Source organism: Amphibalanus amphitrite, unplaced genomic scaffold (genome assembly GCF_019059575.1).
Source record: "Amphibalanus amphitrite isolate SeventyFive unplaced genomic scaffold, NRLGWU_Aamphi_draft 000008F_arrow, whole genome shotgun sequence".
NCBI classification, from domain to species: domain Eukaryota; kingdom Metazoa; phylum Arthropoda; class Thecostraca; order Balanomorpha; family Balanidae; genus Amphibalanus; species Amphibalanus amphitrite.
In genome coordinates this window covers 1,021,053-1,047,846 of record NW_024881504.1, presented here as the reverse complement: position 1 = coordinate 1,047,846, position 26,794 = coordinate 1,021,053, and the positions used below count along the sequence as shown (strand labels likewise).

Below are 26,794 nucleotides of genomic sequence, written 5' to 3'. Positions count from 1 at the left end.
CTCACTGTGAATGGACCCGATGTGTTTCGGTGAGTTTTCATTGGATTTCTCCGTAAATATAGAGCCCATATTTTTTGTACTTTATAGTTTGTTGCTGTATATAACAAGATAGGAATGTCATGTATGTATGCGATATGCCTGTTTGAACCAATAAATGTAAGAATGTGTCGACACCTTTTTTGGCATCCAATGGACACTCTCGTAACACCTTCAAGGGTGTGTACCAAACTGCACCTCGCTGGGGTGTCAGACGGGTGTCACTTTTGACACCAATACAGGTGTCATTGGGAATCAAACACCGGGTGTCTGACACCCTTTTGGGTGTGCGCCCAAAAGGGTGTCAGACACCTAAAAGGGTGTCAGACACCCGGTGTTTCATTCCCAATGACACCTGTATTGGTGTCAAAAGTGACACCCGTCTGACACCCCAGCGAGGTGCAGTTTGGTACACACCCTTAAAGGTGTTCCAGGGGAATAATTTTTTTTTTCTCAGTGTAGAGAATTGATGGAAATTTATTGTGACAAAGTTTCAAAAAAATCGGTCGGAATATTTTTGCGATATCGAGGTTTTAGTGACGTCATGATTTCTGAGTTTTCGACCAAAAACGGCATATGTTCAAAAAATCATATAAAATCACAGAATAGACATTCAGACATGCCGTAAACGCCATGAGACTGCTAATACCATGATCAATCAAATGGCTATCTTCAATTATTGATTATCGTTCCGCATTTTTTTAAAATCTTGAACTGAATCTTGGCAATTTGTCGTGACCATGATACATGAATTTCTTAAATTGAACTTTTTTAGCCAAACACGTACACATATGATAAAATGAATGTCACCATCGTGTTCTACAACCCAAATTACCTATAAAACATGTGTCACAGGCTGCGAATATCAGTTTTGATTTTCGGGGATATGTGCCTACCCGGTTGACCTGACCTTGACCCTGACCTATGCTTGACTGACCCCTATATGGGGCTGACACTCTTGTAGGCCTTATAAGATAGATTGTGCACCGTTTTGACAGAGTTTATGGCGAGAGGCGCCCATTGCGAAGTCCTGAAGTCCATGCTACTGAAAGCCCGATTTCAGGTGTTTGACCTGACCTTGACCCGACCTGTGACCTCAAAATTCAACTTTAAAGTACTCATCTGAAGCGTCTCGTCGCGCTCTTTCGTTTGCCGCCTCGTGCGTTTCGCTGCGCCTATTGGTTCTCGAGTTATCGGCTGGGGGCGTTTAACGCCCCCCCCCCCAGCAAACGGTGGGTGGCGAAATACCCCAGCAACTGCCGGGTTAACATGCGTGTAGGTACTGTGTCCCAACCAGTTTGTTTCAGGGTGTTGTTTTAGGGCTAACAAATTGTCCTGTTTAAATGTTAATAATAATAATTAGTACCTTGGGGAAAGACGACCCCTGCCCCGATGGGGAAAGACGCCCCCCCCCCTAAATGGGTACGCCCGAGTGCCCTCAAGCACCTCGTCGAATCATTTATTGCATATTTGTGATGAGAGACAAAAGCCGATCTGGGACTATTGAGAGTCCAACTCCAATATTGTCGGGTGCTCATGTCCGTCAAGACAGCCCATCGGGTGCTCCCCATGCCAGTCTCTCGGCCCACACAGCAACTTTTTGGGTGGCATCTGACTCTGAGAGCGCTCACGACGGCATATGTGGGCCCCATTATTGGCTCCAAGGCCCCTCACGACGGGTGCGTCTAGCGGCTGGTAGGGGACAATGATGAGACAGTGGTTGCGCGCTATATACAAACTGAATTATCGCAAGGCTACTAAATCAAATTGTATTTACGCATTGGTATCTTCGGTCTTTGATATTGTTTGGGCTGGCTGCATCTGGCTGGATGGCTGCCAACAGGTGTGCGTTTGTTATTTATTCTTTGTTTTCGACAGGAAGAGACAATTCCCAATTGCGAAGACAATAGAGATTACCTTTTTGTTATTGACACACTCAGAAGATTTGTGGAAAATGTGATGGGATTGAGATATTAAAAGATGAGGAGTGAGTGAGCGTTTGTTATTTTATTTTTTGTTTTCCTGAGAAGATGGATTGAAATGTGTGATAAATAGGTATTTGGAGATGATTGCAAATCAAGATCCGAGTTGAAATGGAAAAAAGCAAGAGAAAACACTAGACAGGGATTATTATTGTTACAGTAGTTTGGTTCAAGGCCCTAAATACAAGGTTGCACGGACTAATTTCTACTAAATCTTCCAGAATATAGTTTCACGGTTGGATATTTGAATAACTATTCAATCAAAACTTCTTTATTATTTTCTCGTTATCATTTACCTATAAGCAATTTTATAAATTGACTTTTAATTTGCTTGCCTTTTGCTGGCAAAATAACTTTCTAGTATTGGGTCAACATAGTTGTGTAGCAGTAGGAACCATCTCTGGCAAAACCCCAATGCCTACATACAGCATGGTGTTTACACAAACAACAGTTCTTTACTAGACATGGTCGACCTCAGGCCACCCACACTTCAGCAAACAGCAAACAAATTTTATCAATGTTTAACGGCTCAAGGTTAGTAGTCTTGGATGTTCAGAAATAAAAAGGTAAACATTCATTGTCTCTTCCTTAGTTGTCACCATCAATAGATTGTGGACTCCTCAGAGCATGCCTTGATTATGGAGTTGAAACAGCAGTGAGCAAATTATTTATCATTTTGATACTATGATTAATTTTAGTGATTGCACACTTGAACTTGACACCTGCCATTGATAAGTTCATGGCTCTTGCATTCTTCAGTCACATTTAGGACGGCCTCTTAACTATTTAAATACAAAAATAAAAATACTACAAGAATTAGAAGACTATTAGAATTAGTTTGGCGAATCAATTTATTTCTCCACCTCGTGGCGCCGGAACGAATGGGCCCAAGAGGCGTTGTTATTTTTCAAGGTTTCAATAAAAAACAAGTCGACAGATACAGAAACTTCGGAAAAGGCGGAAACGTCACAGGTTTTAACCCGCGCCCGGCTGGGGGTCCTGGATTTCCACGCCCTGCTGGGGGGGGGGGGGTGTTTGAACACCCCCCCCCCCTTGTAACTCGGCTCCTGGGCCACGTAGCGATACGCGGAAGGCGGCGTTCGAAAGAGCGTCAAAAATAATGACGAAATCACTTCGTTCAATTTTTTGGTCAGGTCAAAGGTCAGGTCACCAGAGGTCATTGAAGGCAAAATTTCGCCGATTTCCAGGTCGAATGTCGAAAATTTCCAAGAAGCCAACGCATAACTCGGGAACCAATAGAGCTACAGCGCCGCAGAAAAGCGCATTCGATAGCCCTATTAACGCCCTTTCTGAATAATTCTCTCAGATTTGACCTTACGTCAACGGTTTTGCCTGCAGGGGGCAAAAACTGCAAAAATAACCGATTTTTTCGGAAACAGTTTTTCTGCAATAACTTTTGACCCAAGCCTTGTACGAACTTACTTTTACCGGCATCGTGTTCCTCTCGTCAAGACGCATCGAATGAACTATAACTTGACCTTAAAAGGTCAACTTGAAAATTTGACCTCAGGTCAAGGTCATGACCTGACCGGAAAGGGTCATTTTGCATATCAGTCGATCCGTATCGTCGAGGTGAACACATCTAAGGCGTTTTCATCGCTCTAGCATGCCTCTATCAAAAGTTATTTGCGAAAAACTGTTAGATACCATTCGTGACCTAAGATGACCTCAGGGCATAAACAAGGGTCACGGACACCATTTTCATGTTCAGTGTGTCTAAACCACTTGTAATTCGGTGTTTGGGAGTGTTTATAATGTCTTTCGTCCAAAAGAGGCGCATTTAAATTTTCTCCCATTGACTTATAATGGGGAAGTCGCAAAATTGACCTGACCTTAGGTCATCGATGTCAAAATTCTGAGATATACATTTTGTACATACTATTGCTCTTAGCAATCGCTGAAAGTTTCAAAGCGATCGGTCACTCGGTGTAGCTATGACAGACACTGAAACTTTTTATGAGGTGAGGTCACTTCAAGTGACCTGGTGACCTGACCTTGAATGACCTTGGTCTGAAATTTTCACAACTTGTGTAAAATTGATGTATGATAAGGTGTACCAAAAACGGCGGCGCTCCGCGCCGCCGTTTTTGAGATATTTGCGAAAAACCACAAGGGGGGTGTTCAAACTCCCCCCCCAGCAGGGCGCGGGTTAAGTGCCAATACCAATACATTGTGGCACTTATTTGCACAGATGTCAAAATCAAACACAAATTTATTTGCGATGAAGTAATTGCTGGAGAAACGGTTTTCACGGCTCTGATTTTCAAAGAACGCCCATCAAGATGGCTATCTCAACTCAATTCTAATGTTAAGGTGGGACAGTCCCTTTAATCGACTAACACAATATTCGGCGCAGTGTGAAGCAATCCATACGCGAAGATATAAATGACCATGTGTCCCATGTATGACAATTAAACTGTGTGCTCCTTTGTTTGAAGATATTTAATCAATTCCTTTTTAGATGCACTTCTTATCTGTGTCGGCAAACTGTTCCACAATTTTGAACCCTGGTATGATAAGGAGCGTTTTAAGAAGTCAGTTTTAGGAGCAATAAGATCAAGGTTACAAGCCTGTCTCGTATTACGTTCCGATTTCCTGGTCCTAAAGAGGGATGAAAGTAACGGCGACATGGTTTCTGGATAGAGTAGGCACTGGCGAACAACGGTAAGGACAGCAATGTTGCATTCCAACTCGAGGTCACCGCGCCATGCAATACTTTGATGTTCTCTACCTGCGATGCGCCGCGCAAATTTGACAATTTTTGATATTCTCTTCCTCTGAGCCAGACCACATGTGCCCCAAAGAGACACACAGAAGCGAAGATGAGGAAGAACTAGAGCGTTTATCAATAATACGATGGTTTTGGAAGGTAACACATGACGAAGGTGACTTAGGCGGATTAACATGCCTATACACAGGGGCGTAACTTTTTGGTTTTCGTTGGGGGGCAACGCTGTCAGGGGCGCCTATTTAAGGGCATGGGGGCGCCTCCCCGTGACTGCACTGCCTAGAAATAAGTCTTATTTCAGTTTACGGAAACATTTTTACCATAGCGCGTTGTTCTCTTGTGCCGTTGTGTTTTGGCACGTTGTGTTGCAACATTTTGTATCTGAAATAGCGCGCCGAAGGCGCGGCGATTTTTTAAATCAAGTACATTTTGAAAGCAATTTGAGGACCAGAGACCGCGGGCGGGCTGTGGAATTGGGGACCATGGTAGTGACGCCTACTTACACTTCAACGCATATGGTAGTGTTTCTAAAGAAACGAGATGAACTGATGAAATGAGTATGACTCGAAAAAAAAAGAAAAAGCAACCGATGAAAAAGCGAGATGAAAGAAACAAATCTGTACAACTTAATCCCACGCAGAAGCAAGGGACGTTTTTACGCCTCCCATAAAGTTAAGGACACACTTCATGCTGCATCTTTCCGCACTTGTTCTTTAACCCTCGCCCGCACATGGGGGGGGGGGTGGTTGCCACCCCCCCCCCCCCCAGGTAGTCTTTCTGCTCTGCACTCAACATTTTTAGAGCTAGAGGGCTGATTTTTCGTATAGCTGCTCCTCTATCCTTTCTTGATGTCCACTGAAAATTTAAAGTTTCTGTGACTTCTGGTTTCGGAGATATGACCTTGTTTTTCAGGTCATGTCATGACCCAAATGGCCAATTCTCAACATCTTGCGTTTGCCATTGGCCTTGTGAGCTTTTGACACCCTGATTTCGGCCTTTTTTGTCAGTCTTACCTCCCACCTATCATGGAACATGTTGTTCGACGATGTACAGGGGTCAAGGTCAGGGTCAAGGTCAACCTAGGTCATCTAAGATAATTGCGTTTTAGGCAAGCTGAATTTACTTTTTGTGAATTTTTTTTACTGCATTTTTGGTAAAGCTTCTCAGATCATGATTTCATGTAATATGGACCCAAAAACAATCGGTGCACACATCAGTATACACACAGACACACACAGACATACAAACACATATAATTGACCTTGACCTAACTTGACCTGAAATGACCTCAGCAGCAAAATTCTGGTCGGGTAGTGTGAAAAAGAGGTTCTAGCTGGCTTGGCACCAGAAAACAGCATTGTAATCGGTATTTGATAAGCAGCGCACTTGATATCCAACGGTGACCCAAAACAGCAACATTTTTTAGTTTGACCTGACCTGGAAGGTCAATGACTGACCTGAGAAGGTAAAACTGGGTATCATTGGATTCGTCTCTTCCCAAATAATCTTTTTGGTCTTTACCGCTAAGCTCTATCTCCAACAGGAACGAAATGGCGCGGGGGGTGGCAACCCTCCCCCCCATGTGCGTTCTAGGATGGGAAAATGGCATGTGCGGGCGAGGGTTAATCCCAGGCTCAGAGCATTCAAGTTTAGGTCACTCATAGACCTTTGTATACCTAACCGAGATATACAGAAGTCTGTGGCTCACCAGGTGACAGCAAGTGGTCACGAAATGATACAAATTACTCTTGCTTTGAACATATAACGTTGGTACCGGTAGCTATTTTCAGAATCATGACACAGGCTCACTACTAGCCCGGAAGATAACCCGCGCCCTGGTGGGGTCTATTTATAACGCGACCTGGTGGGGGGGGGCTATTTTTTGCCCCCCCTCGTATCTCCGAAACTACTGGACGGATCCGCAAAATTCAAACGGCGTTCGATAGCCCTGTCAAATTTGTGGGGGGAAACCAAATTTTATTGACCTCGGGGTCACCGATGACGTCACAGGTCAGGTCAAAGATAAAATGTTTCACCGTTCACGGGGCTTCTAGGGAAAGCGCTATAACACCGAGTAAAACGCATTTTGTCGAAAATCAGCGATAAGACGTCAGTTGTCTAGTACAAATGTTGCTATTAGAGGTCACTGGTCATACCAGGTCAGGTCACAGGTCAGGTCACCAAAGGTCACCACATGAACCCAACTTTACTAAGGTTGTGCGATGCATGTTTTATGGCCAATTTTTCATTTCCAACCCAATGGTGTTGGTTATAAGACCATCAGGTACGGCTTAGGTCACTTTCTGGTGGAGGTCAGGTCAAGGTCAGGTCAAAAAGGTCAAATTTCAAAGTTGATATTTTTGCATAAAATCGGTATCGATTCGATGCAGCTCGTCATGGGGAGTCTAATGGTGGTCTTTGTTTTGCACTACGAGGTCTAGAATTGCTAAAAATTGAGTTTGAAAATTTGACGTCATCAATTTTGAACAGTTTTTTTGCTATAACTTCGCCAAAAAAAAGAGGTTTCAATCTAAAATTTGGTATGTGGATGGAAGGCGGTAAGGAATATCACATATATTCCGGTTTTTGTGAAATTCACAAAACGTTTTGGATTTTTTCACTATTATATCCCAAAAATCTATTTTTTGATTTTTGGGGGTCAAAATAAAAAAAAATCAAAAAATCCGTGATAGCAGTTTTGTAGCCCTGTCAATTCTACAGCTTTTATTACTTAAACATTTTTCTGTATTTGCAAAGCTATAGGCCTGACAGCTCTTCCCGCGAAACCCTTTTTGGGGTCGAAAACGGCAGACCATGACGTCACGTCACTCTGACGTCATTTCCGGCCAACCCATCATAGCTTTTGGAAAAAAATTTTGGTCACAATGTGTAAAATTGATGTCCGGGAGGGTACTGAAAGTTTGGTGACGATCGGCGGAGCGGTTCTGGAGATATATCGAAAAGTCTGGAGGGGGGGCAAAAAATAGCCCCCCCACCAGGTCGCGGGATAATTTAGATTCCGCTTGAAGAAACTTGTCAGCTTTTACGATAACGACTGAAAACGTCTCCGATTTCGTAATTGGCCTTTGAAACTGAGGACGAAAAGATGGGGGGGGGCAAAAACTTCAAAAACCCACGCCGGGCCGGACCGGGGGGGGTGTTTGAACACCCCCTCCCCCTGCGGTTTTTCGCAGATATCTCAAAAACGGCGGCGCCCCCTGTTCATGCATCTTTTCCACACATGTTGTGAAAATTTCAGACCCAGGGCTCTCAAGGTCAGGTCACCAGGTCAGGTCAAGTGACCTCACCTCAGAAAAGTTTCAATCCTCGTCATAGCTACACCGAGTGAAGGATCGTCTTGAAACTTTCAGCGATTGATAAGAGTAACAGTATGTACAACATGTATATCTCGGAATTTTGATATCGGTGACCTAAGGTCAGGTCAATTTTGTGACCTCTCCATTATAAGTCAATGGGAGAAAATTGAAATGCGCCTCTTTTAGACGAATGATGTTCAAAACCCTCTCAAACATCGGTTCATGGATAAACATGACACAATGAATCGGAAAAAATGCACCTGTGACCCCTCTGTGTGCCCCTGAGGTCATCTCAGGTCATGAACGGTCACCAGCAGTTTTTTTGCTATAACTTTTGATAGAGACGTGCTAGAGCGATGAAAACGTCAGATGTATTCAGCTCGACGATACGGATCGACCGCGATATGCAGTACAGGGGGCGCCCTTCGGGGTAGTACAGTACAGGGGGCGCCCCTTTTGCATGTGGGCGCCCCCTGTACTGTACTACCCCGAAGGGCCTCAGAGACCAATAGGGTGCCCCTCTTTCGCATGCAGGCGCCCCTATGGTGATCTCAGGCGCCCTGTTTTGCATTGAGGCGCTCCTGAGGACTTCGTTGGCGCCCCTCTTTCGCATGTAGGCGCCCCCATGGCCTCAGAGGTTCCCCTCTCACGCATCCCATTTTTATAGGCGATGGCGCCCCCTTGAAAGATGACGCTCCTATGAAGCTGTTGCCCCGTGAGGGCGCCTTTCGGGCCAAGGGGCGCCCACCAAAGTTGAGGGGGCAAACGGAATGTTGGGGTGGCAGAATTTCAAGTTGGGGGGGGGGGCACCTGCCCCTCCAAAAGTATACAAAGTTACGCCCCTGCCTATACATCGGCCTACGACGCTGTCAATATGGCTGCTCCAGGTGAAACAACTGTCTATTGTCACGCCTAGACTCACCAATGTACTTTTGACGGGTATCACAGCATCAAAGATAGTAATGTTCCGCAAGTTGATTCGCCTCAAAATAGTTTTAGAGCCAAAAACAGCTACTTGTGATTTACTGACATTGATCGTCAGGCGATTTCGAGAGAACCATACACGAAGCCTGTTCAGCAATGTTTGAAGACGATTTATAATGTCATCAATGTCTTGAGGTTTACCTGAAACAATTATCTGAGTATCATCTGCGTATTGGACTAGGGAGCCTAAGTTATTGGCAACAGAAGTCATATCATTGACAAACAAATTGAACAACGTTGGGCCCAAGACACTGCCTTGCGGAACACCTGATGAGACCTTGCGTCTAAAATCATCACAGCCTCGAACATACTGACATCTCTCAGCAAGGTAGCTCTCAAACCAGGGGTGTTCAATTCCGTAATGAGAAAGTTTTTGAAGCAATATACTGTGATCAACAGAATCAAAGGCTCTGCTCAGATCTAATGACACCAAGATACATATTTTGCCGCTATCGATGGTGGACCGAATTGACTCTGTCAACGCAATGAGAGGTTTACGGAATGACGAGGTCGGAATCCAAACTGCTCGTCCGATAACAGACAACAGTCTTCTAAATATGTCTTAACCCGGCAGTTGCTGGGGTATTTCGCCACCCACCGTTTGCTGGGGGGGGGGGGGGGGGGCGTTAAACGCCCCCAGCCGATAACTCGAGAACCAATAGGCGCAGCGAAACGCACGAGGCGGCAAACGAAAGAACGCGACGAGACGCTTCCGATGAGTACCTTAAAGTTGAATTTTGAGGTCACAGGTCGGGTCAAGGTCAGGTCAAACACCTGAAATCGGGCTTTCAGTAGCATGGATTTCAGGACTTCGCAATGGGCGCCTCTCGTCATAAACTCAGTTAAAACGGTGCACAATCCATCATATAAGGCCTACAAGAGTGTCACCTCCATGTAGGGGTCAATCAAGCATAGGTCAGGGTCAAGGTCAGGTCAACCGGGTAGGCACATAACCCCGAAAATCAAAACTGATATTCGCAGCCTGTGACACATGTTTTATGGGTAATTTGGGGCGTAGAACACGATGGTCACATTCATTTTATCATATGTGTACGTGTTTGGCTCAAAAACCTCAATTTAAGAAATGCATGTATCATGGTCGTGAAGTAGTCACGAGAAATTGCCAAGATTCAGTTCAAGATTTTGGAAAATGCGAAACGATAATCAATAATCGAAGATAGCCATTTGATTGTTCATGGTATTGGCAGTCTAATGGCGTTTACGGCATGTCTGTATGTCTATTCTGTGATTTTATATGATTTTTTTAACATATGCCGTTTTTGGTCGAAAACTCAGAAATCATGACGTCACTAAAACCTCGATATCTCAAAAATTTTCCGACCGATTTTTTTGAAACTTTGTCACAATAAACTTCAATCAATTCCCTACAGGTACCCAAAATTTGGCGCGCCTGCGGCGCGCCGTTTTTATGCTATGGCCCGGCGAAAAAAGTGTGGGCGTTTAACGCCCCCCCCCCCCAGCAACTCGCGGGTTAAGCTGAAGTGAAACAACTCTTTCAAGAATCTTAGACACAACGTTTAACAGAGAAATCGGTCAGTAATTAGTCGCATCCCTGGGGTCACCTTTACCCTTAAAAATAGGGACAACTTCTGCAGTTTTCCAACACAGTGGTATGGTACCGCTGTTGATGGAGGCGTTCAAAATACGCAAAAGCGGCAGAAGCTGCCTGCCTGAGAAAGACTTAAATAAAAATGTAGGCAGCTTATCGGGACCAGCTGATGAATGCATTTTCAGTGAACGCACTACAGAACGAAGTTCGGCCAGCGTTGCTGGACAAAGATCAAATTTGGTCGATGACAGGAGTTACAGAGTCTGTCCATCCTTTCCAAGCCTCATCAAGAGAAGTATCATCACCTATTTGTGACCAGGAAATCGTCCGTAAATCTCTAGAAAATGACTCAAAATCGATCTTTTTCCAGTTGTGGAATGTTATTGCTTTGGATTTCACCTTAGTTCTCCTTACTTTAATTTTTGCTATCACTAAGTTATGATCGGATGCAATACAGTCTAGCGAAGAGCATTCTGTCACAATAGAAGAATCACTAACAAGAACTATGTCAATGAGGGTGGAACTAGAGCTTGTAATGCGGGTCGGGTGGCTGACGCACTGCAGGGGGCGTCGAAGTCTAGTAGGAGAATCTGGCAATCCCCGGCGTGACGTAACGTCGGGGATGACCGACGGCACCTTGCACTGAAAGATGCGGCAGAACGGCTATTTTTGAAAAAATGATTAAAAATACTTTTGTGCTGTTATGACATATAAAACGCTTATCAGCATGTTCCTCATCATGTGATAAAGCCATATCCGTGGTCGAAAATAGCTGAGCTCCTCCCAATTTCCAACCACCGACCTCATAAGCAAAGGATGTAAGCGTAATCCTTAAGGGCGACTTTCCAATACATATCCGTACATATGCGTCCTTATGGAAATCGGTAGTGTGGCGATTGGCGACGCGCGCGACATCTGTGTGGCGACCAAGTGGCGACTGTGGCGACACCTGGTGGCTGCTTTTCTGCTGTATGTAGGCATTGGGGTTTTGCCAGATATGGTTCCTACTGCTACACAACTATGTTGACCCAATACTAGAAAGTTATTTGCCAGTAAAAGGCAAGCAAATTGAAAGTCAATTTATGAAATTGCTTATAAATGATAACGAGAAAATAATAAAGAAGTTTTGATTGAATAGTTATTAAAATATCTAACCGTGAAACTATATTCTGGTAGGTGTAGTAGAAATTAGTCCGTGCGACCTTGTATTTAGGGCCTTGACGCACTGTTGCAGTCCAGTATTGCCGATGACAGAAAGCAGTGATCGAACGTGGGGAAGGTTTGGTTGAAGCATATCACAGTCGCCACACAATACAACACATTTACCTGCCGATAAGAGCTTTTGAATCGATAGCTCTAGCGCCTCAAAATCTAATTTAACCCGCGCCCTGCTGGGGGGGGTGTTTGAACACCCCCCTTGTGGTTTTTCGCGAATATCTCAAAAACGGCGGCGCGGAGCGCCGCCGTTTTTTGGTACACCTTATCATACATCAATTCTACACATGTTGTAAAAATTTCAGACCAAGGTCATTCAAGGTCAGGTCACCAGGTCACTTGAAGTGACCTCACCTCATAAAAAGCTTCAATGTCTGTCATAGCTACACCGAGTGACCGATCACTTTGAAACTTTCAGAGATTGCTGAGAGCAATAGCATGTACAAAATGTATATCTCCGAATTTTGATATCGATGACCTAAGGTCAGGTCAATTTTGCGACCTCCCCATTATAAGTCAATGGGAGAAAATTGAAATGCGCCTCTTTTGGACGAAAGACATTATAAACACTCCCAAACACTGAATTACAAGTGTTTTAGACACACTGAACATGAAATTGGTGTCCGTGACCCCTGTTCATGCCCTGAGGTCATCTTAGGTCACGAATGGTATCGAACAGTTTTTCGCAAATAACTTTTGATAGAGGCATGCCAGAGCGATGAAAACGCCTTAGATGTGTTCAGCTCGACGATACGGATCGACTGATATGCAACATGACCCTTTCCGGTCAGGTCATGACCTTGACCTGAGGTCAAATTTTCAAGTTGACCTTTCAAGGTCAAGTTATAGTTCATTCGATGTGTCTTGACGAGAGGAACACGATGCCGGTAAAAGTAAACTCGTACAAGGCTTGGGTCAAAAGTTATTGCAGAAAAACTGTTTCCGAAAAAATCGGCTATTTTTGCAGTTTTTGCCCCCTGCAGGCAAAACCGTTGACGCTAGGTCAAATCTGAGAGAATTACTCAGAAAGGGCGTTAATAGGGCTATCCAACGCGCTTTTCCGCAGCGCTGTAGCTCTATTGGTTCCCGAGTTATGCGTTGGCTTCTTGGAAATTTTCGACATTCGACCTGGAAATCGGCGAAATTTTGCCTTCAATGACCTCTGGTGACCTGACCTTTGACCTGACCAAAAAATTGACCGAAGTGATTTCCTCATTATTTTTGACGCTCTTTCGAACGCCGCCTTCCGCGTATCGCTACGTGGCCCAGGAGCCGAGTTAGAAGGGGGGGGGTGTTCAAACACCCCCCCCCCAGCAGGGCGTGGAAATCCAGGACCCCCAGCCGGGCGCGGGTTAATGCCATCGTACTTGGGCGGTCTATAGACACAACCTATGGCCAGTGCTCGGTTATGGCCACACTGTACATTTATCCAAGTTAACTCAAGCCGGCTGGAGCCATGAAGAGCCGGGCTAGAGAGTTTCGAGAACGTAAGGTCATTGCGGCAGTAGATGGCTACACCGCCGCTCTTCTTCCTCGACCTATCGACTCTACTGGCCAACTTCATACTGGCAATGGGTACATCAGGCTCACCCCTCCTTAGCCAAGTCTCTGTAAGGCACATCACATCAATGTGGTGACGCTTAACATAATCTGACACAATATCTGATGAGGGTGTCAAAGATCTTACGTTCAGGTTACCTACTGATAAGACATATTTTGATGACGGCACGCGACTATGGCTGATGCTGGTACCCAGCACTCTACATGGACTCGAGACCAAGGCAGCGGCTACTGATGGCAAGGAAGGCGAGGTGCGAGACGCGGGGACTGGGGAACCTGACGATTCCTTGGCTGGCTCATTAACTACACTATGTTTGGGTCTTCGGTGCTCAGACCCTATAAAAAGTATTTCCTGTCAACTGTAAGATCGATCTGAGGGTCTGCGTGGCACCCTCCCTATTGTAGTAAACTGCGTCTCTCGCTAATCCGCTGAATCTACAGCTGTGCAGAGCCTGCCGCAAGTCAATAAATTTGATGTCAGGACTCTGTGAGCAGAGAGTGCGCAGCCTATTGTTGACGCTCTCAGATCTGCTGTAGATGAAGGATCCGTTGTCCTTTCTTGGGATTATACTACATATAAACACATCGCTTACACCATCCCTACGCTTAGTTTGGTCAGCTAAACTGAATATATCCTTTGCGACCAGTTCGGATCCTTTGCGAGTTACGTCATTAGTCCCAGCATGTATAACAACCCGTTTAGCACCACATTTGCGTATGGCCTGGCTGATGTCCTGTCTCACGTGCTCGGTAGTGGCACCTGAGATGGAGTGAAAAGCGGGTTTACTGGGGCCGCGTTCACTCATTCCCTCGAGGCGCCTCACGTTGAAGTCGCCGATCACCAGCAGAGAAGTCCCTGCATTAGCGGGCTGGCGACCGGCGTGCCGTTCTCCAGCGGTCGTCCAGTGTTGGCGAGATAAGTCCTCAGCTGTCAGTAGCTGCTGTGTGTCAGCCTCTGCTGGGTACTGGGCATGACACGCTGAAGAGCGTTCAGGTTGACAGCCGTTCTGCTGCTGCAATGACTGAACCAGCTGCCTCACCTGACTGATGTCTTCAGCCATCCTGTCCATTTTAAGCTGTGTCAGTCGCACATATAAACAGTCGCATATAATCGGTCGCACATATATAAAAATGCTTTATGTGACTGCAGGGGCCCTTCATAATACCAGGTACTCCCCGGGTAAACATGGGCCCTTCAGGTGACCAGGGTTTCTTCAGATCACTGGCCAGGGGTCACCCAGGGGATCTGGGGCCCCTCAGGTAGCTAGGGGCCCCTTTGATAACTAGGTGCGCCTCAGGTATATACCAAGAGGTCCCACTGGTAACCAGGGGCCTCTCAGATAATCAGGGGCTCTCAGGCAATCACGGGTCCCTTAGGTAATCAGGGGCCCCTCAGGTAAGCAGCGGCCCCCCAGGAAACCAGGGGCCCCTCAGGTAACCATGGCCCCTCAGATAGCCAGGGCCCCTCTGGTAACCAGGGCCCCCGTTGCCAGGGGCCCCTCAGGTAACCAGGAGTCCTTCAGATAGCTAGGGACCAATCAGGTAACCAGGGCCCCCTCGGATAACCAGGGGCCCCTCAGATAACCATGGGCCCCTCAGATAACCAGGGACCACTCAGGTAACCAGGGGCCCCTCAGGTAACCAGGGACCGCTCAGGTGATCAGGGGGACCCTCAAGTAACCAGGGCGCCCCTCAGGGCCCCCATGGCCCCCTTGGGTACGTCACTGCGCTCAAGTGACCCAAAGGGCCCACTTGCATGTTTGATGCCAAAGGGGGAGGCCATGGCCTCTTGGCCTCCCCCTGGATACGCCACTGGAAGGGGTGAACAATTTTTTACCTATGCTAAAAATTGCGCCAAAGCCGTAAATTGAAATAATTTCTGATTTCAGGTTGGGGCAGCAGACGTGTTTTCCCTCGGCCTGGTCTTCTACTACGTTCTCTCCGAGGGAAAACACCCATTTTCTAAAAATGACACGATGACGGCGAAGGTCATTAAGTCTGATAGTGCATGGTAAGTTGCAAAAATGCTGCAATATATTGTTGTAATGATTTGACAGGGACCACCACTGACAGCTCCGTAACATGTAACGAGGGCACCAAACTAGTTCGTAAATGTTCAAATGGTTGCTTAACCCGCGCCCCGTAGGGGGGGGGGCCGAAACGGCCCCCCCCCCCTGTCCTTTTCGGTCGATATCTCCTAAACGGCTGGAGATATCGCCACCAAACTTTCAGGACCCCTCCGGGCATCAATTTTACACATTGTGACCAAAAATTTTTTTCCAGAGGCTGTGATAGGTTGGCCACAAATGACGTCAGAGTGACGTCATGTTCTGTCATTTTCGACCGAAAAAAGACCTTCGCGAGAAGACCTGTCAGGCCTACAGCTTTGAAAATACAGAAAAATGATCAAGACATAAAAGGTGTAGAATTGACAGGGCTACAAAACTGCTATCTCGGATTTTTGAAATTTTTGAGTTTTGATCCCCAAAATTTAAAAAAGCATTTTTTGGATATATTAGCCAAAAAATCCAAAAAGTTTTTTGAGTTTCGAAAAAAACCGGAATATATGTGATAGTACCTACCGTCTTCTATCTACATACCAAATTTCAGATCGATACCTCGTTTTTTGGCCAAGTTATAGCGAAAAAAACTGTTCAAAAATAATGACGTCAAATTTTCAAACTCAATTTTTGGCAATTCTAGAACTCGTAGAGCAAAACAAAGACCACCATTAGACTCCCCGTGACGAGCTGCATCGAATGAATACCCATTTTATGCAAAAATATCAACTTTGAAATTTGACCTAATTTGACCTGACCTTGACCTGACCTTCACCAAAACGTGACCCAGGCTGGCCCCAAAGGCTGCCTAACCCACATAATCGCATTTGTGATGTAAAATGGACCATAAAACATGTATCACACGACACATTCATATTGTGACCCCCGGTGACCTGACCTCGCTGTGACCTGACCTGGTATCAGTGACCTCAGATAGCAAAGTATGTGTTTGACGAACAATATACCATCGATGGTTTTCAATAAATTACCAATTTACTCGATTTCACAGCACATTTCTTGAATTGCCTGTGAACGGTGAAAATCTGACCTTTGACCTGACCTGTGACGTCATCGGTTTGACCTAGGTCAATGAAATTTGGTCACAAGGTAGTTCCCGGGTAGGGCTATCAAACGCCGTTTGAATTTTGAAAATCGGCCGGTAACTTTCCGAGATCTTAGGGGGGGGGGGCCGAAACGCCCCCCCCCTACGGGTGGTAGGGTCCGCCGGTAGCCCTACGGGGCGCGGGTTAACCCGCGCGGGGCTGGGGGGGTAAATTTTACCCCCCCTCGCGAATTTTTGCGATATCTCAAAAACGGCGGCGCGCAGCGCCGCCAAACTTTCAGTACCTTTTCTTACATCAATTTGACACCTTCCCTGAAAATTTGAGCGAAATCCGTCGGAAAATTTTTGAGAAATGTTCGCCATTTTCGCCTCAAAAACGGCAAAAGTTCAAACGCCGCTAACATCTTCATTTTTAAAGGAATCAAGGCGTAACAAAAAAGGTTATACGTAATTTTACTTTGTCTATCAAATGGCTATCTCGTTTTTTTTTTGAAAATTTTGGATTTTGGCCTAAATTTTTTTCAAAAAACTGATTTTTTTGGGAAAATCATTATAAAATCCAAAATTTTGAGTCTATCGAAACCCGAACCGGAATTTATGTCAGAGAAGTGGTCTATATGCACCTACATACCAAATTTTAGAAGAATCGGTTCAAAAATGTGGGAGTTATTCAAAATTTTATGACGTCACGACACACAAAATTTTTGAAAAATGACTTTTTTGGAAGTTCTAGACCTCGTACGGAAACAAAAATAGCACCATTCGATTCGCCGTGAAAAACTGCATCAGATAGACACCTTTTTAGGCCTTAACCCGCGCCCTGGTGGGGTCTGTTTATAACGAGACCTGGTGGGGGGGGGGCTATTTTTTGCCCCCCCTCGTATCTCCGAAACTACTGGACGGATCCGAAAAATTCAAACGGTGTTCGAAAGGCCTGTCAAATTTGTCGAGGGAAACCAAATTTTATTGACCTCGGGGTCACCGATGACGTCACAGGTCAGGTCAAAGATGAAATGTTTCACCTTTCACGGGTCTTCTAGGGAATGCGCTATAACACCGAGGAAAACGCATTTTGTCGGGAATCAGCGATAGGGCGTCAGTTGCCTAGTAGATATGTTGCTGTTAGAGGTCACTGGTCATACCAGGTCAGGTCACAGGTCAGGTCACCAAAGGTCACCAAGGGTCACCACATGAACCCAACTTTACTAAGTTTATGCGATGCATGTTTTATGGCCAGTTTTTCATTTCCAACTCAATGGTGTTGGTTATAAGACCATCAGGAACGGTTTAGGTCACTTTCTGGTGGAGGTCAGGTCAAGGTCAGGTCAAAAAAGGTCAAATTTCAAAGTTGATATTTTTGCATAAAATGGGTATTGATTCGATGCAGCTCGTCACGGGGAGTCTAATGGTGGTCTTTGTTTTGCGCTACGAGGTCTAGAATTGCTGAAAATTGAGTTTGAAAATTTGACGTCATCAATTTTGAACAGTTTTTTCGCTATAACTTGGCCAAAAAAAGAGGTATCGATCTCAAATTTGGTATGTAGATAGAAGGCGGTAAGGACTATCACATATATTCCGGTTTTTTCGAAATTCAAAAAACTTTTTGGATTTTTTGGCTATTATATTCAAAAAATCTATTTTTTGATTTTTGGGGGTCAAAATCCAAAAATTTCAAAAATCCGAGATAGCAGTTTTGTAGCCCTGTTTATTCTACAGCTTTTATGTCTGTATCATTTTTCTGTATTTGCAAAGCTATAGGCCTGACAGCTCTTCCCGCGAAACCCTTTTTTGGGTCGAAAACGGCAGAACATGACGTCACTCTGACGTCATTTCCGGCCAACCTATCATAGCCTTTGGAAAAATTTTTGGTCACAATGTGTAAAATTGATGTCCGGGAGGGTACTGAAAGTTTGGTGACGATCGGCGCAGTGGTTCTGGAGATATATCGAAAAGTCTGGAGGGGGGGGGCAAAAAATAGCCCCCCCCCACCAGGGCGCGGGTTAACAACCAACTTCAAAATTTGACCTCACTTGACCTGACCTTGACCTGACCTCGACCTGAAATTCATCCAGAGGTGGTCCATATCACTTATTGAGTGTGCCTATTGAATTCTATGAGTAAAATGACCCATAAAACATGTGTCGCACATGCCCTTTTCTATATTTTGTTTTTTGGTGACCTGACCTGACCTGACCTGACCTTGACCTTGACCTCTGAATGATATTGTATGCAACTAATATTGTCTTGGTAGCCTAAGAACACGTTTTGGGCGATCAGTCTCAGTCCGTGACTCCATTCTTCGGCAACTACGGTGCAAGGCCGATACTGTAGAAACTTGCAATTTGTACCCTTGACCTGACCTTGACCTTGACCTCAAACTTTAAATTAAGTACATGTTTTTAGTAGTTCGTGATGAGAGCTTTCGATTGGCGTTTGAATTTTCCAAATCGGACCATTAGTTCGAGAGATAACAGGGGGGGTAAAATTTACCCCCCCCCCCAGCCCCGCGCGTTCGGCTGGAGACCCCAGCCCCGCGCGGGTTAAAGCTCCAACAAGCACGCTTTTCCGCGACGCTGTAGCTTTACTGGTTCCCGAGTTACGCGCCCGTGTTTCAAAAGCTGTAATGGGCAAAAATTGACTTTAGATGACCTTTGGCGACCTCATCTTTGACCTCGCCCAAGAAATGAACCAATCATTTTCTTCAATGCCCCCCGCCTTCGAGCACACCACCGTGCAGACCACCAGTACACTGAGAGAAATATTTACTCCCTTTGGGAGAGTTATCGAGAGTTACCAAAAATGACTCCTTAAAACACCAGGGAGCTACTTTCCTTTACTCTACTTTCCTCATAACTCTTACTGGAACTCTTCAATATTCTCGTCCATTACTCTTCATAACTCTCTCGACCCATCACTACTCCCCTCTACTACTCTCCCTAGAACTCTTCATTACTCCCCATTACTCCCCCCACGTAACTCTCGTCAGTGGCGCAGCCAGGATTTCGTTTCGGGGGGGGGGGGTCATCGCCTCCAAAGCGGGCCCCCTAGTGTGCGGGCCCCCACCCATTTTTCAGAATCTTTCCAAATTTTATACGCATTCTGCTGAACGGACCCCCCTTTACCTACACGATAACCCTGAGCGAGTTTGAATCGGAAAATTTTGATAGAACAATAGCTTGGTAATCACCCGGTGTTCAATTTCTACGCGAATTGACCATGACAGAAATATGTTAGTAACTTATGAGGATTGAGGTATGAATACGTATCTTTCGAGGCCGCCCCTTCCGCAATATGCATATTGCATAGCATATATGTAAACGGAGCTGTTGCCTGCTTCTATCGGACAATATTTAAGTATTCCCATATGCCTGTCCTAAATCATCTATTGGCTGCTGTAGGAGATTGTGCCTTTATCCTTCTTCATTACGTGAATTCGCTCACAAGAAGTTTTAACCCTCGCCGGCGCAGGGGGAGGGGATGATGCAACCCCCTAAGGGTTTTCGCGAATAACTCGCGTAAAAAGTGGCCGATCGCGACAACACTTTCAGTACCCTCGCGTTGATCAGTTTTACACCTACCCTATAGAAATTGCATGACCCTGACTCAAATGACCTTTGACCTGTGACCTACTTTCCGAGACCATGTTTGGGCAGAATCGCGATTCGGCGTATGCCGGCTCGCATTAGCCGCGCGCTTGCAGTCTTTTCGTGGTTTCAAGCGTTCAAACATGTGAGTTGATGCTGCTCCCATGCATTAGGGTGGGTGTCAAGGTTACCTGAAGGTCAGGTCAGGTCATTGACATATGATGACCTCGGTACTTTTTCGAATTTTACATGTTTCTAGGCTAGTTTTTGGAGCTGAATCCGAATTTAGCAACCATTTGAACATTCACAAAGTAGTTTTGGTGCCTTCGTAACATGTTACGAAGCTGCTAGAGGCGACTGACACGTAGGTACTACAAATACCCGGCAGGACCCCTACTGGTTGACCTGACCTGACCTGACCCGACCTGACCTAAATGCATAAAGACATCATCTGTGATCAAAACTAACATAACTATTCGTGATCAGCACCCCAAAAACCCTATAGCAGCCACACTTAACGACGTTCTAATGCAGGTCCCGATTTTCCCGATTTTTGGGTCATTGACCTGACCTGGAAGGTCAACCAATGACCAAGAACCTTAAAATTGAATATCATCGGCTTACTCTCGTCACGGGCAACACGTTCGTTTTTTCCGCGAAGCTCTAGCTCAATCATGGGCCAAACGCTGGGCCCACTGAGAAAAATCCTGACTCCGCATGACACCCCCAGGGGGAGTTCACCAAAACGACACCCCAAAACTCCCAGGTGGTACTCCTCATTATACCCCCTCCACAACTCTCCATTACACCCCAAAACTTCCCTCGAGAAACTCTCTGTAACTCTCCCTACCGTTTTAGAAAACTCTTCATTACTCTCCTTTACCCTATAAAACAAACAACATACTCCCTGAAACTCCCTTCCATTACTCTCAATGACTCTCCTACTGCCTCATAATTACTCCCGATTACTCCACTCTATTATTCCCCAAAACTCCGTTTACAGCTTCATGGTATACCTCTTGTTATTCCCCATCAAACTCACCCAAACTTCCCATCACTTCACTCCAGTCCCTCCCCCCCCCCCCCCCCGAAAATAAATATTGGACGAAAGGCGTAACCACCCAAAGCTCGTGTACCGAAGCACAGATAAAAAATATATTTCAAGAAATGTGTATTCATAGTCCGGGGCGGTGGGAGGCTTAAAAAAAATTGACAAACGCTTTCGACATCCCGCCGCGGCACGCTCTCCGGGGATCTCACTCCATATGCTTCACGGTCGCGAGTTTTGATGTTAAGAATCCAAATGGCGGCCTACCACAGCAGGAATGCTTGGTCTGGTGGTGCCGCTACCCTACCACCTCCTGGGCCTCGACGAATACTGCGTCTTCTTCGTCCGGCTCTCATTTCACGATGGTGGGATGGATATTTTGCTGGCCTCCGTTGGCTTCCGACGTATCTTGCGGGATGCGCTGCAGGCTCTCCAGCTCATCCCCTGCAAAATGTTAATAACCATGAAATGATAGGTACACTTAACATTGCGTGGGAGGAAATGGAGGAGAAAGAAAAAAAGAGAAGGAGGAAAATAATGAAGGAGAAAGAGAGGGAAGGAGGGGAGGGATGAAGGAAGGAAGGAAGGAAGGAAGGAAGGAAGGAAGGGAGGGAGAGAGGAGAAAGAAAGGGAGAGAGAGAGGGGAGGGGAAAGAGGGAGTGAGGAAGGAAGCGAGGAAAGATGGAAGGAAGAAATGAGGGAGGAGACTGAGAGGTAGGCAGATGAGACAAGATGGACGAGACGAGACACACGCGACCTGACGTGTTGGCACTGATACTGCATTTCGGCACATGATGTCAAAATAATGAAAGCAAGAGAGTGCAAAGTTAGCATACTTTTTATGCACTACAATTTTGATCAAGTTAAGTTTCAGTGAGAGTCTAAAGTGCAAGTTAACAGCCTCCATCTTAGTTGCAGACACAGTAGGGCAATGCTATAAAACGTACCTACTTGAACGCTCAAAAAGTTGAGCAGGTCGCTAAAAATAAGCCAAGTACGTTATACGCTGCATAGTTACCCATGTTAACATTAAAGAACGAAATTCAATTATGGACACTTTCTAAAAACATACAACAATTTAGACAAAATTTATTTAAACATGCTTGTTTGTCGGTGGTTTTCATCATTCATTGGCAGTGGCAGTGGTAGGTAACTGATTTTTTTCTATATAGGTATAGGGGCTAGGAAAATTAAGGCTTTTATGCCAAGATAAATAAATTTTCTGGCTCTGCTTTGAAAGCCCTTCAAATCTGAGATTTATCAATGGTATGGATATTAAAATTATTGGGCAATAACAATAGGATCCATGATGTGTAAAGCTTGTGTAATCCTAACTTTCCAATTTATTCGAGGGAAATATGATAATGTATGATATTTGCCAATACCTAGAAACTCAGAGCATGCTGTTTCCGATCTTTATCTCACTCAGGAACAAAGCAAATCAATTACCCTTACAGAGACCATTCCAGCCCATCAAGAACATGGGGTTACCATATGTTCTCATCACAGCATTATAACACTTTGCAGTATAAAAGCATGATGAGAAATACAGCTAAGCTTACCTTTAAATCCAAAGTAAGGTCCAATTATCCGTCACTGTATAGGTCAGGTCCGTCTAAGTCAACACGCTCTTCACTAACACTTCGCCCGCCGCCCCGCACAACGTGCTGTGTACTACGCGCAAAAGATGGCGGCCACCGGCAGCCTCGCGACGTATGCTAAAACTCCTTCGTAACTCCCCCTTTTACTCCTGTCGGAACGTTCGGGAAAAGCTTTTCGGGAGTAATGGAGAGTTGCGTCACAGAGTTATGAGGTGTCACACATGGAGTCATTTCGCCATCCATTAAGAACTCTTGAAAACTCTTTCGCAAAATGAGAAAGGCTCGAAGTTACCCTAGAACACACTCAATAACTTTGCTGGAAAGGGAGATATCAATGGTTTTAAGGAGTTTTCAGGAGAGCATTTTCAAGAGTTTTAACCCATATGGAGTCAATTTTTTTCTCAGTGGGGGGGTCGTACCACCCTCCCTTTGTGCCGTCGAAGGACGCAAAATGGCTGGAATGGCCTGTGCCGGCGAGGGTTAACGCGCTCATATGGGACATGTATTGCCTTGGGCCGGGTTTGTTGTGGTGTGGTGATGTGGTGACGTAGATTCTGTCTGCTGAGGTCCCGGCAACACGAGCACCTCGATGCGATGGATATTTTTTCCCAAACCAAAATGCTTAGCCGCCAAAAAGCAATCGACCGAAATGGATACATGACCCACGGACACAAGACCAACCAAACGCCCACCGATCGAAAATACCCCTTATTCGCGACGCGTTGCGGAGCAAGCGGGTCACCCTAGCGGGCCCCATTCAGCCGGGGGCCCGGGCCCTATCCACACGGGGGCGCGGGCCCTATCCACACGGGGGCCCGGGCCACATCCACCCGGGGCTCCGGGCCCCGTTCACCCGGGGCTCCGGGCCCCGTCCACCAGGGGGCCCGGGTCCCATCAATCCGGGGGCCCGGGCCCCGTTCTCCCGGGGGCCCGGGCCCCGTTCTCCCGGGGGCCCGGGCCAGTTCTCCCGGGGGCCCGGGCCCGTTCTCCGGGAGGCCCGGGCCCGTTCTCCTGGGGGCCCGGACCCATCCACCCAGGGGATCCGGGCCCGTTCTCCCAGGGGCCCGAGCCAGTTCTCCCGGGGGCCCAGGCCCCATCCAACCGGGGGTCCGGGCCCCGTCCACCCGGGGCCCGTTCTCCCGGGCCCCGGACCCATCCACGGGGGGCCAGGGTCCGTTCTCCCAGGGGCCCGGGCCAGTTCTCCCGGGGGCCCGGCCCCATCCACGGGGGGCCCGGGCCCCATCCACCCAGGGGCCCGGGCCCGTTCTCCCGGGGGCCCGGGCCCCATCCAACCGTGAGTCCGGGCCCCGTCCACCCGGGGCCCCGGACCCATCCACGGGGGACCAGGGCCCGTTCTCCGAGGGGCCCAGGCCAGTTCTCCCGGGGCCCGGGCCCGTTCTCCGGGAGGCCCGGGCCCGTTCTCCCGGGGCCCGGGCCCCATCCAACCGGGGGTCCGGGCCCCGTCCACCCGGGGCCCGTTCTCCCGGGGGCTCGGCCCCATCCACGGGGGCCCGGGCCCCATCCACCCAGGGGGTCCGGGCCCGTTCTCCCGGGGGCCCGGGCCCCATCCAACCGGGGGTCCGGGCCCCGTCCACCCGGGGCCCGGCTCCATCCACAGGGGGGGCGGGCCCCATCCACCCAGGGCTCTCTCTCTCTCTCTCTCTCTCTCTCGAGCGGGCCCCTGACAGAAATTTCGGGGGGGTCAGCTGACCCTCTGACCCCCCCTGGCTGCGCCACTGACTCCCGTTATATCCCAATTACTCTCCTACGGAACTCTCGCGTGAACTCCTCATAACTCTCCCATGGAACTCTCGTGTGAACTCCCTGTTATGTTTCTGTTCGTCGGTTCAGAGTGAGAGAGGAATAATGAGTAACGCGATTTATTGGACCGTGATCCGAGCGAGGCCGAGATATATACACAAAAGACAACAAGTATGGCGTGCACCGCCCATCGTCACTCGCGCCAGCCGTGCCGCTCGGCGCACACCGTCAGCTGGCGGCGGCAGAGGCGCTTGCAGGCGCCGAGCTGGGGCGGCCAGCGGTGTGAGCGACAGAGGCGCGCGCAGGCACGGCCAGCAGCCGTGCGGGGGCTGGATCGCAACACAACATCTCCCCCCAAGACGATCACATCGTCTTCACTGGCGCCATCCCAGAACAGACCGTCCCGGGTCTGGGCGCACAAGGCCACTACTGGCAGTACGTGGCGCCACCCCAGCGCACGGACAGGCGCCTGGGGGGCTGGTGCACGCGGCCGCTGCGGCGCGGCGCGGCCTGCGGCGACGGCGGCGAGCTCGGTGCTGCTCCCGCGGCGGCAGAGATCGTCTCCGCTGGTGCTGCTGGGGCTGCGGCAGGCGCGGCTGCTGTCGTGCGGGGCGGACCGGCGGCGTGTGGCGCTGCAGTGTCCAGCAGGGGTCGGTACGGCCGCAGGAACCGCCGGTTCCTCCAGTACAGCCGCCCGCTGCCCGTCTTCACCAGGTGGGTGCGGCGCCGGCCGATCCCCACCACGACACCGGGGTGGTCCCAGCGGCCGGTATCGGTGTCCTGGATGTCGACCCGGCTGCCGATGTTGAGCTGCGACAGCGGGCGCGCTGTCGCGTCGTGGCGGCGTGTGACCGCTTCCCGGGTCACAGCGGCTTTCAGTTCGCACTCGGCGGCGGCGCGCTGCCACTCGGGCGCGAACGCGCGGTGGTGCGTGGGCACGCCCGACCGGATCGGGTGTCCGAACAACACCTGTGCCGGTGATCGGCCGTCCGCGCGCGGCGTGTTTCTCAGCTCCAGCAGGCCCCGGCTCAGCAGCTCCTCGTCCAGCTGGCCGCCCGTGGAGGCCGTGATGACGAGCTTCTTTGCTGCCTTGACAGCCGCCTCGGCGTGGCCGTTTGACCGCGGGTAGTGCGGTGACGAGATGACGTGGCGCACCTCCCATCGGGTCAGGAAACGGCGCAGAGTTCCCGACGTGAATTGCGGTCCGCCGTCCGTACGGAGAACCGTCGGGACTCCAGTCTGTGCGAACAGCGCACGCAGCTCCCGAGTCAGGTGCTCGGCCGATGCTGTCCTCGGGCAGGTGGAGATGTAAGGCCAGCCGGACAGTCGATCGGCGTAGACCAGATACGTCCGGCCGGCGACGTGGAAATAGTCTGCCGAAACCGACTCAAACACCCGGCTCGGCTGGTCGTCCTCCTGCCACAGCGGCTCGTTGGCGTGGCTCGGCACCAGCTGCCGGCAGCGCGGGCAGGACGACACCACGTTGGTGACGTCACGGTCGACGCCCGGCCAGTACACACAGAGACGGGCACGGCGTTTCGTCCTCTCGATCCCCTGGTGTGACTGGTGCAGACGGTTGAGGACGTCGCGTCGGAGGCTGGCGGGGATCACCAGTCGAGGGCCGTAGACGATCAGACTGCCGTCCAGCGCCAGCATGCTCCGCACGCCCCAGTATGGGCGGACGGCGGGGGGCACCTCGTGCCGGTGCTCTGGGAATCCGTGCAGAATTGTCTCTCGCAGGGACTCGTACTCAGGGTCGCGGTCGGCGGCGGCTCGGATCCTCTCCAGACTGGGGTCCACGAGCGGCGCTAGCCGCGCACCGTCCTCGGACGCCCGCTCAGCGTGCAGAGCTGCGATTACAGCTGCGTGGAGCGGGTCCTCCGCGTCCTCTGAAACCTCCGGCTGGGTAGGCGGCGGCGGCGGCCCAGCTCCGTGGGCGGCGGCGGCCCCGCTCGGCTGGGTAGGCTGTGCCGCAGCACACCTCGCCCGCCCAGTGTCCGCGAGCCGCGGCGGCGGCCCAGCATCGCCGACGGCTGCCGCCAGGGGCGCCACCGTCGACGAATCAGTCATCGTAGATGGCATCACCTCCCGAGCTGCTTCTGGTCCCACGTCCGGAACCTGCGCAGGGAAGTTGGCCGGCAAAATCCCCAGGGCGACTGAATCAAACCAACTGATGAGCGTCCCCGTCAGTCCGCTGATGACGTAGACGGTGACGTCGACGAAGCGGTCACCCAGCCGCAGCGTCGCGCTGAACGCCCCGAGAC

At 48.7% G+C, this 26,794-nt stretch overlaps 1 protein-coding gene across 1 annotated transcript in view; it reads left to right on the top strand.

The window, feature by feature from the left end:
* Positions 1-26,794, top strand: part of LOC122379335 (serine/threonine-protein kinase/endoribonuclease IRE1-like) — a 391,361-nt gene that overhangs the window by 223,077 nt on the left and 141,490 nt on the right. Inside the window, exon 7 of the mRNA XM_043361464.1 lies at positions 15,303-15,424. Coding sequence (XP_043217399.1) covers positions 15,303-15,424 — 122 coding nt within the window. The remainder of the gene's footprint in view (positions 1-15,302; positions 15,425-26,794) is intronic.